Raw genomic sequence first — 10,058 nt, 5'->3', positions numbered from 1 at the left:
ATATGTACATAATATATTTATAATTTTTGAGAGCTAGGACTGATTAAATCACTGAAAATCCCAAGTAGTACCTAGCATAGTATATTTATTAGCCTCTGCAGATAACCTGGATCTCAAATTGAGAACAACTCTACAAACTGAGGATGTAAGGCTCAGTGGTAGAACCCCTCCTACTTACTGTGTATGAGGCCTACTCTGTCCCCAGTGTTGCGGGAAAAATGATACTCCAAATCCTAGCCCAGAGCTTTACGTGCAAGTGTACCATCACTAACATATATTGCTAGCACAACCTTAGATCTCTAAATTGTTAATGCTCTATTAGCTCTAAGCCCTAAAACCTATGAAAACTCAAATACTACTCCATACAATATTCTGTCATACCTGCAGACATCATCAGAAGTACTTAGGAGAATGCTTTTCTAGTGGAAAAACTCTATTCATTTTAAGTTCAATGCTACAAGATACTCAATTCTGTTCTTCTTTTAACACTGTTTACTAATGCTTTTTTTTCCCTTGTCTAACCCAATACATAAGGCCCTGAATCCAATCCCTAATACTAGAAAAAATTTACACTTTTTAAGTGTGGAAAATATTGACTGATAGGTACTAGGAAGTATATGTATCAAATCTAGCAAAGAAATATAATTTTGTTGAAGGTAAATGTTAACTATGATTTTCAAATGTAAGAAGTCTAAAGAGAATTCGTAAGTGAACTTTTCAATAATGAAAAGGAAATACAGTGGTTCTGTCCACATGAAACAAATTAATAAAGGCACTGACAGGTTGGTATAACCACTGGCACAGAAAATACTACATATGAATTTAGTAAGTATGGCTTACGCTGTAAATAATATTAAAGACTGATAATATAGTGTTGTTGCCTAATGCAATCAGGAAAAGCACTATGATTGTAGAGTTTTTTTTTTTTTTTTTTTTTTTGAGCTGGGGACCGAACCCAGGGCTTTGCGCTTCCTAGGTAAGCGCTCTACCACTGAGCTAAATCCCCAGCCCCGGAAAAGCACTATGAAAGAATTCTGCAAAACAATGTTTATATATGGGCATTTGAAACAAATGAAATGCAACACACACACACACACACACACACACACACACACACACACACAGAGAAAGATTAGGAAAAATTACTGAGAATGAGTATTTGCTTGCCAATGGTAGAGATGCTTAAGAGTTCTCAGAAGAGTTTCTATTAGAGACAGAACACTAACATCAGAGCATGGATCTGGATGCAAAATAAAAACAGCAGCTGTTGCAGGTACAAACCATACATTTCATTTTGTTCATAAAAGATGTGGTTAGGAAGACAGGTATGCAATGTAGGAAGTGAGAGGACTAACGCCTTCATACCCCCAGATACTATGCATGTAATCCCTTGTTAGATTCATACAGTCCAAGTACTCACATGCTTCTACTGAAAAGGAGGCAAAGATGAGGCTACTGACTTTATAAATAGAAATATTTTAAAGAAACTAACCTCTCAATATTCAATTAAAACCTTTCCTTAGATGTATCTTTTGTAAAAATGTTATATTTCCAGGCACATGCCTTGCCTCTATCATCACCAAACAAAACAGGTACTCAGCCTAATTTTTTTAACCTATTTCAAAACAAATACAAAGAGGCTAAGATTAAGAGACCATTCTCAAATCCTCAAGTCTAAATTCTAATTCTGTGGGCATATTTATTCCTCCAGTAGCATGCATGTCAGTATCTGTTCTTTGAAAAAATAATCTGATATATCTACAAGGAAAAAAGAAAAAGCAGGCTTACAACTCTGCAAATGTTTTTCTCCTACAAAGAAATGCACTGTGACTTAAAGGGAACCAATAGAAACTTTTTCACAGGTGACACTGGCTAGCAAAGACTTACTGCCACTCTGTATTTGCAGTTCCCTGACCTTCATGCTCTGTTCGTTCTTCCTTTTCTTCTTCAATTTTACTTAAGCAATGACATAATACTCATGGCTCTGCTCTCTAAGTATATTCAGCAGTTATATAAATGTACACACACAAACACATACACACACACACGCACACACACACACACACACGCACACACACACAGGCACACACAACCACCACCAATTTCTACTGACCTCCCTTTCCAAAAGTCAGGTCACTGTCTGAGAATAAAGCTCTCATTACAAGATACTGAGAGTTTTATATTCATGATTCCTCTCTCAAGAAACAAAAGCAGAAGAAAAGTTCTGAAAAGATGAACTGACACTCAAAGCAACCAAGCTGAGAATTTATACTCATTAACCAAAATATTCAGTTATCAATCTGTATGCTAATAATTTCTTCCACTATACCTTACGGAAATTCCTAAGGATAACATCTACATTCTGATCTGTCAAAGTACACCTTCCCAGTGATATTATCTAGTGATTTTTACTGTTATGATCTACAGTTTATATATGAGGAGTATATCACTCAGATAATAGTTCCATTGTATTTGCTTGTTTTAATACAAAGGTTTTTTCTTCAAGAATATTCCTAGTATTTTCATACCACATTTATGGTTTATATTTTTTAGAAAAACCCCCAATTATCAGGCATGATTTTCCATTTAACATCTAGTGTTAGTTTGGGTCAGATCTCTATGAAACTGAGCAAAGCTTCGTATTCATGGTATAAAGAAATCCCACCAAAAGGCAGCAGTCAAACACCATATAATTAGGGTTTTTTTTTTCTTAGATTATCAAAGGTTTTACAATTCTTAAGTAAAAAAAATCCATAAATCCAATATTAAGTGACTTCAAAACGAGGAAAGCATGCATAAATTGCCAAAAGAAGACCTTATCAAGTCTTGATTTAGAGTCAGTCAGTTAGTGTCTGCCTCTTGGGTTTTCTTGTCTCTCTTCCCTCTACTCATCTCTCTCACCCATGTGAGGGAGCAAACCTAGAATCTAGACAATAAAGACAAGTATTCTACTGTAGAATGATACCCCTATTCCTAAATCACTAATTTTCAAATTAAGAAAAAGCACTCATGTTGGTTCTGACTTGAACTCTCCGTAACAATTTCAGGGTGGACAGAGCCTTGACTGACTGCATCTTGGTTGTAGTGCCTGAAGGGTGGGGAGGGAAAGGAACAGAAGCCATGCTTCATATAGCATAACCATCTCTACTGGCTTGGGATACTTCCTTCTCAAAAGGGAAGTCTTTACATTTACACAAATTCTTTTTTTTTGTGCCAGCTGATTGTAATGTGATATATCTAAAACACAGCTATTTCCTCCTACATCAGATAACTGAACTAAGTAGACAGTGATTTTTGCAGTGTTCTACTAATTCTGACTCACAACATAACAAAATATTGGAAAATTTCCCTAAACATAATTTTTTATTTCTAAATTTTTAAAAACACTTTTTTTTGAATTATGGAGAAAAGGCCACTAGATATTGTGGTCAACTTGAGAGAGAAAATGGAAAATCAAAAGTTTTTTAAGATTCAACTGAAAAGACACTAGGTATAAGGAAATCTATGGCTACCAGAATTTTTAAAAAAAGTATAATTTTTAAAGGCTACTATAGTAAAGTCATTTTTTGTTGCCCATAGATCATTAAGAAAGCCATGTAATAGTTCTTTTCTGAAAATAAAGTCAACTATAAATTTCTATACAACTTCAGAGATTGACAGATTTTCCCAAAGCCTGTGGAATCTAATTATCAATATTGCTAGTTGTAAAACTTCTCTAATCTAACTCAAAGTCAATTTTACAAAAACAAAATCATTTTGAATTCCAAATTAATCAATCAGCTTTTTACTTAAAAATTTAAATATAATATTTAATAAACTATAGTAAAATTAGCTATCATCCTAACAGTTGTGTAAGTTGTGTGTGTATATGTGTATGTGTGTACATACATACACACACATATAAATAAAAGCAAGAAAAAGGATTTTGCACAATACTACCTTATCTAAATGACATTAAATTATGCCATATTATTTCTATCAACTATGACCTTTTTAGGGCATTACTTTTAACTCATAATCATCAGGGTAAAAATACTTAAATACAAAGAGAGTACATACAGTGTTTGTTTAACAAAGACAAACGCACAAAAATTTGATTTCATAGATGTAAATTGTGCTGCAAATGCTACTCACAGGACAGGCTGGCCAAAGCTACAACTAGCATTTTTTTTTTTTTTTGCTTAAGTATACTATTAATGAAGTACATTTGTAAAAGTTATCTCTAGTTTTTCTTTTTCCTATTCAACTTTTGTGGCAATTCAATACATTTTATTTGTAATATATTAAGTATTAGGGGTAGGGAAATGAACCACTGTACTATTCCAATGTTTATATTTAATCTAATTGTGCAGAATTGAAACTTCTGAAAATTCAATGGTAAACAAATGTCTAAAGGTTTATTTCCTTAACCAGGAGCTTCATGAGTAAACTGATGTTTTTAATGTAATGGTCAGTAAACACAAAAATGATTATCTAAAGAACACATGAAAAGCCACATCTCGGGGCTGGGGATTTAGCTCAGTGGTAGAGCGCTTACCTAGGAAGCGCAAGGCCCTGGGATCGGTCCCCAGCTCCGGAAAAAAAAGAACCAAAAAAAAAAAAAAAAAAAAAAAAAAAGCCACATCTCTCAACTCTCTATTATCTATACAACTACTTTATTAGAAATATCTTGAATTTTGCTACTTAGATTACAGGAATTCAACCTAAAAGTAAAATATTACAAGTCTGTTCTTTAAATGGATTTAATAACTTAGGAATTATTTAATCAAATTATTAAATCAAATCAAATGTATTTTCTCAATTGAATTTTAGTACTGTTTAATAAAACTAGACTCATGTTGACAAAACTTTAAAAATGGACTTAAGACAACAACCTTCTATGAGATAAGGCCTTGCTATGTAGCACAGGCTGGCCTTGAACTTAAGATCCACCTGCCTCAGCCTCTTAAGCATTCTGTGTTACAGGCACGTCCTCCAATATCAAACCGTGGTAATCCATTTTTCAGATAAAACCATTAAAGACTTTCAGAGTGGAGAGATGCAGCTAAAGTGACAAAACAGTAAGTGAAGCTGAGTTCTCCATCGCAGAAGGTGGAAGGAACAATCACTTGAAATCTTGAGTATTATATTCCGTTTCTCCAGCTGAAATCTGGCTGAGCCGCTTGCTAGAGCCCCACAATTTTCGAGAAAGCTGGCCCGATCGCATCTGTTTAAGATAATTCAGAGAAAGGACGAATAGACGTTAAGGAAAAAATAAGAATATATGAAATCAGCCTGTAAAATACTGAGTTTATAAAGGGCATAACAGGTTTTGGTAGCAAAATCGCTAACATGTTAAAAAGACTCTTAAGATTTATTTATTTATTATATATAAGTACACTGTGTCTGTCTTCAGACGCACCAGAAGAGGACATCAGATCCCATTACAGACGGTTGTGAGCCACCATGTGGTTTCTGGGATTTGAACTCAGGACCTCTAGAAGAGCAGTCAGTGCTCTTAACCACTGAGCCATCTCTCCAACCTGAGGTTCTTTTCTTCCTTCCTTCCTTCCTTCCTTCCTTTCTTTTTCTTTCTTTCTTTCCTTCTTTCTTCTCTCTTTCTTTCTGTCTATCTCTCTGTCTCTGTCTCTCTCTTTTTCTTTCTTTCTTTATGTGCGTACACTATCACTCTCTTTAAACACACCAGAAGAGCGCATCAGATCCCATTATAGATGGTTGTGAGCCACCATGTGGTTGCTGGGATTTGAACTTATGACTTCTGGAAAAGCAGTCAGTGCTCTTAACCACTGAGCCATCTTTCCAGGGCGAAAAAGAGTCTTGATTAACAACAAAAGCTATTTCTTTATTGCAATAGGAGAGATTAAACTCAAGGCCTCTCCTTGTTAAGCAAATACTCAAGCACATCCCTTGCCGTTTTTGCACTTTTATTTCAAGGTGGTCTCATTATTTGCTTGGCCTGGTCTTGAATTCACCCTGTTGCTGGGCAGACCTTCAACTTGTGATTCTTAGACCTTAGCCTCCAACCAACAGGGACTGCAGGTGTGTACTCAAAGTCTGAGGAGAGGTTCTATGTAATTATCACAATAGCGGGGAAAGGTGGGCATGATTCAGAAAACTCTCAAGAAACACAATGTTGAATGGAAACATGTTTTAAAATTTATGTTATATAAACAAGTCTTTGCTTATCCATGTATATGTACCACATGCTTCATGCCTGTGAAGGTCAGAAGCAGTGGTGGTACTCTTAGAACTGGAGCTACAAATGGTTCTAAGGCGCTATGTCTGTGCTGGGATCTCTCTCCAGCCTTCCTCTGTGGTTGTTTGTAGAATGGATCTTGCTATGTAGCCCTGACTTGCCTAGAACTTACTATGTAGACCAGTCTAGCACCCAAACCTTCAAGCACTAGGATTATAAGTAAGCTCTACCACACTCAATTTCTTCTCTCAAAAAAACCACCTGCAGATACCATATTATGTTTCTCCAAAAAAGCTAAGAATGTATCAAAAAACATACAATGACTAGATTACTGGGTTAGAGCTGTTATGTTTTCTGATGAACAAATGTCGTATCTACAAAAGACTATTGAACAAGGAAATTTATCATTAGAGTAAACTCACTGAAAATAAGCATGTGAATATGAAATATTTGTAGTTTTAAGAAAATGGCTTTTTATAGTCCTGCTTGGTATCTGTTAAATCAAATTAGTCTCACTAATGAAACCTATATTTTATTTTTTACAAGGGTTTTTACACTGCAAATTCACAGAGTCCTCTTGAGTCTTGATTTGGAGTAAAATAATTTTCTTATTCACACAGTAATACAAAGACCAATCCACAAGCATGCTTTCAATTATGTCACAGTATAAATACTATGTTTTGCTTTTTTTTTTTTTTTTTTTTTTTCTGGAGCTGGGGACTGAACCCAGGGCCTTGCACTTGCTAGGCAAGTAAGTGCTCTACCACTGAGCTAAATCCCCAACCCCACAGTATAAATACTAACAACTTTATACTTTGATTTTTTTCTGAAAAGTCAAATTTACATTTCATGTTATCCATAATGGAGACTTCTGAATCGCCTAGAATAAAGGACCAAAGGAGCCCACAACAATACGGAAGAACATGATGTGGAGTTTTACCTCGGCTGGTTTGCCGACACCCACTACAATCAACTTGCCATCTTCTAAGCCAACGAGAATGTGGCTGTGTTCTTTGGTTATGGAAACACAGTGGATAGGTAATCGCATGGCTAATGGAGCGATGCTGAGCTTCAGGCTGGAAGAGATAAAAAGCAGACAGTTACATGCACACAGGACGGATACACAGGAATTTATATGTGGATGGGGACTTGATCACCTAGTTCCTCATTCCAACTTTACACACGTCAGATTTACAGGCATACACGACTGTACTCCAATTATAGCTCATCCTCTCATAGTTTCCTTACGTTGCTCTCCATTTCCAATCTTATTAATTCTTCAATAAGACTCCTCTGATTATTCAGCTTTAAGCTCTTCCTGCACACACTACTTCTCTCTTTCGTTGGAGATAGCTGACTTTGAACTCACAATCAGACTCCTGAGTATAGATCTGAATGTGCCATCTTGACAGACAACTTCTAAAAAGTCTTAAGCCCTTCAAGGTCCATTTTATACTCAAGCATCACAATACTGAGAATATAAGCTCTTTTATTGTTTTTATCTTGTTGACTGATAAGTGAAAAGTGAATAAAAAGGCCCCAAAGCTCAAAAAGTGCACATGTGTGAATCTTTGTGGTTAACAAAACAGTGCTATTTGCTTTGTCTGATACTCCATACGATAGACATACTATATAATATTACTTCATACATATAATCTATATGCTTCTCCCCACCCCCATCCCAGTCTGTCTGATATCTCTCTTGCTCTCTCTCTCTCTATGAATCCATTGGTTTTTCTAATTTGTGAGTCTTCTTGTTAGCGCTAGACTCTGAAGAGCAGGATGTGAGAGGAAAAATAAGGAACAGTATCCACTGGGGTAGGGACGGAGTCCCAAGGGCTGATACCACAGACATATTCCAGCCATGGTCAGATCAGGCTGCCTCTTCTTTCCTTGTGTGACTTGCAGGTGTGTGCATGCCTGGTGTACAAGGAGGTCAAAGGACAATATCAGGTGCTTGTCTTCACCTTCGATCTTTTATAAGACAAGGTCACCTGTTGCTTGTCCATTATCTGCCAGATAAGCTAGCCCACAAGCTTCTAGGAACACAGGGATTACAGATGCTTTCACTATGACTCTGCATCTGGTTTTTATGTGTGTGCTGGGAATTCGAACCCACATCCTCATATTATGGAGCAAGTACGTTTACCTACTAAATCATTTTCCCGACCATCCTCTTCTTCGGTAACAGACCACTTTCACACTTACCTGTGGAGCTCTCTTACAGACAGTAGCCCTTGTAAGCTGCCAGTGATAATGTGTTCTCCAACTATGCACATGTCTGATATTTGTTCACTCAGGACTTGAGACCCAAGATATTTTCCATTTATAGAAAACACATGTAACAGGTTCTTATCCTATAAAGAATTAGGAAACATTAAGAATCGTGAATAAAAGCTGAGTTTTTATATTGTCAATTAAAACTGTAACATAATTAGTTAAGATTTTTAGAATAAAAACATGGCTATATTTAAAAAAAAAGTATGACAATATCCGATGGACTTAAAGCCATATTGCTAAAAAACAAGTAAGAGTTAAATTAAAAAGTTAAAATATTTTCCAGTTTAAAGATATTTCACATTTCTAAAAAAAGATGCTCTTGCTACTTAAAAGCTTTACTATTATAAGGAAATAAATATATAAAGTTCAAGTTTATTTTTTACTGTCTTGCCCACAAAAGAACTTATGTTTGCGATTAAAGTTCATGACATCCCTTATAATCAAAGCTTAGAAGTTTTGTTTGTGGAACTGGGGATTAAATCTAGGGCCTTAGGCTTGCAAAGCAAGCAGTCTTCTAATAGAGTTATATCCTTAGCTCTAAGAAATTACATTTGAAATCATGTATAAAATAGGTCAACAGAAATCTCTGAAATAAAATATAAAATAAAATAAGAATGAATGTGGCAAAAGTCTAATGGTGAGTAAGGAGTAACTGGCTCATAAGAGAGTACAAGCTGCCTCTGTAGAGAAGGGCTGTATACCTTGAGGGTGGACTTTTCTTCCAAGCTGGAATAGACGACAATGTGTCCTTCCCAGGATATGGCCAAACTGGGAATGGTCAAGAACAGGGAACTCTCACAAGGTGGTCGTAAGGTTCTCAAGTACTGCCCTTTCTGAATGGTATGTATAATCACACTGCCATCCTACACACAGGAGAGACCAGAGATGAAACAGAAAACAACAAGGCAGACGGCAAAGTGGCCGATAAACAATGTGGGAAAGAAATCGAGGAAACAACTGTTACACCAAGGACATGTATGTTTCAGGAAAGACCCTAATCTTGCAACCTCAGAAGTACTTATCTTGTTAAGTGCTATCTTCTTAAACTCGAAAGGCCAATAAGGTCCCTAAATACAATTAACTCCCTTTAAGTTCACTCTTTATACATTACTTTAACAATGCTTACTATAAAAAATTTCCCTATTTCCATACAAGAAACTTCAAACACAAACATTGCTATTCAATTTATAGAAAGAGTGTTATTTCTTAAAAACAAACTCTTACCCTTGACCCTGATACTGCCATGTCGAGTTCAGTGCTGATACCCACACTCAGTATCTCATCAGTGTGTCCATAGAGGATTTGAAAAGGTTTAGGTGCTAAGCCCACAGGAGTGCCTCCCTACAATTAAAAAGGAAAAGTGAAGGTGAATGGTTTCCTGCTATTTATCTTTCCATCTAAGCCTCTTGCTGGTTTTTGTTTATTTGTTTTATATCAAAATTTATATTATATACTTTCTCTTAACAAAGCAATATGACAGGCAGTTATAACCACTGAGGCCACCAACACTCAGTCTTCTGTGGATTCTTGAATTTATTCTGTCTTTTGAACTTCACAATTAAACTGAATGGTATCAATGCTG

General features: G+C 35.9%; 1 protein-coding gene across 7 annotated transcripts in view; it reads right to left on the bottom strand.

Moving 5' to 3' along the window:
- Positions 1–1,951: 1,951 nt before the first annotated feature.
- Nbeal1 (neurobeachin-like 1) overlaps positions 1,952–10,058 on the bottom strand; it is a 164,708-nt gene continuing 156,601 nt past the window's right edge. For 6 of the 7 annotated variants that reach the window (XM_087569002.1, XM_087569005.1, XM_087569000.1 and 3 more), the window contains 5 exons: positions 9,701–9,817; positions 9,178–9,339; positions 8,405–8,553; positions 7,137–7,272; positions 1,952–5,206 (listed from right to left, as the gene is read on the bottom strand). In XM_087569002.1, the coding sequence (XP_087425128.1) occupies positions 5,105–5,206; positions 7,137–7,272; positions 8,405–8,553; positions 9,178–9,339; positions 9,701–9,817 (666 nt within the window). In that variant the 3' untranslated portion in view covers positions 1,952–5,104. The remainder of the gene's footprint in view (positions 5,207–7,136; positions 7,273–8,404; positions 8,554–9,177; positions 9,340–9,700; positions 9,818–10,058) is intronic. The other variant, XR_015629593.1, reaches the window with a different exon arrangement.

Source organism: Rattus norvegicus, chromosome 9, assembly GCF_021556685.1.
Source record: "Rattus norvegicus strain SHRSP/BbbUtx chromosome 9, alternate assembly SHRSP_T2T, whole genome shotgun sequence".
NCBI lineage: Eukaryota > Metazoa > Chordata > Mammalia > Rodentia > Muridae > Rattus > Rattus norvegicus.
Note: the sequence above shows the minus strand (reverse complement) of the source record. Positions and strands in the feature narration are given on the sequence as shown.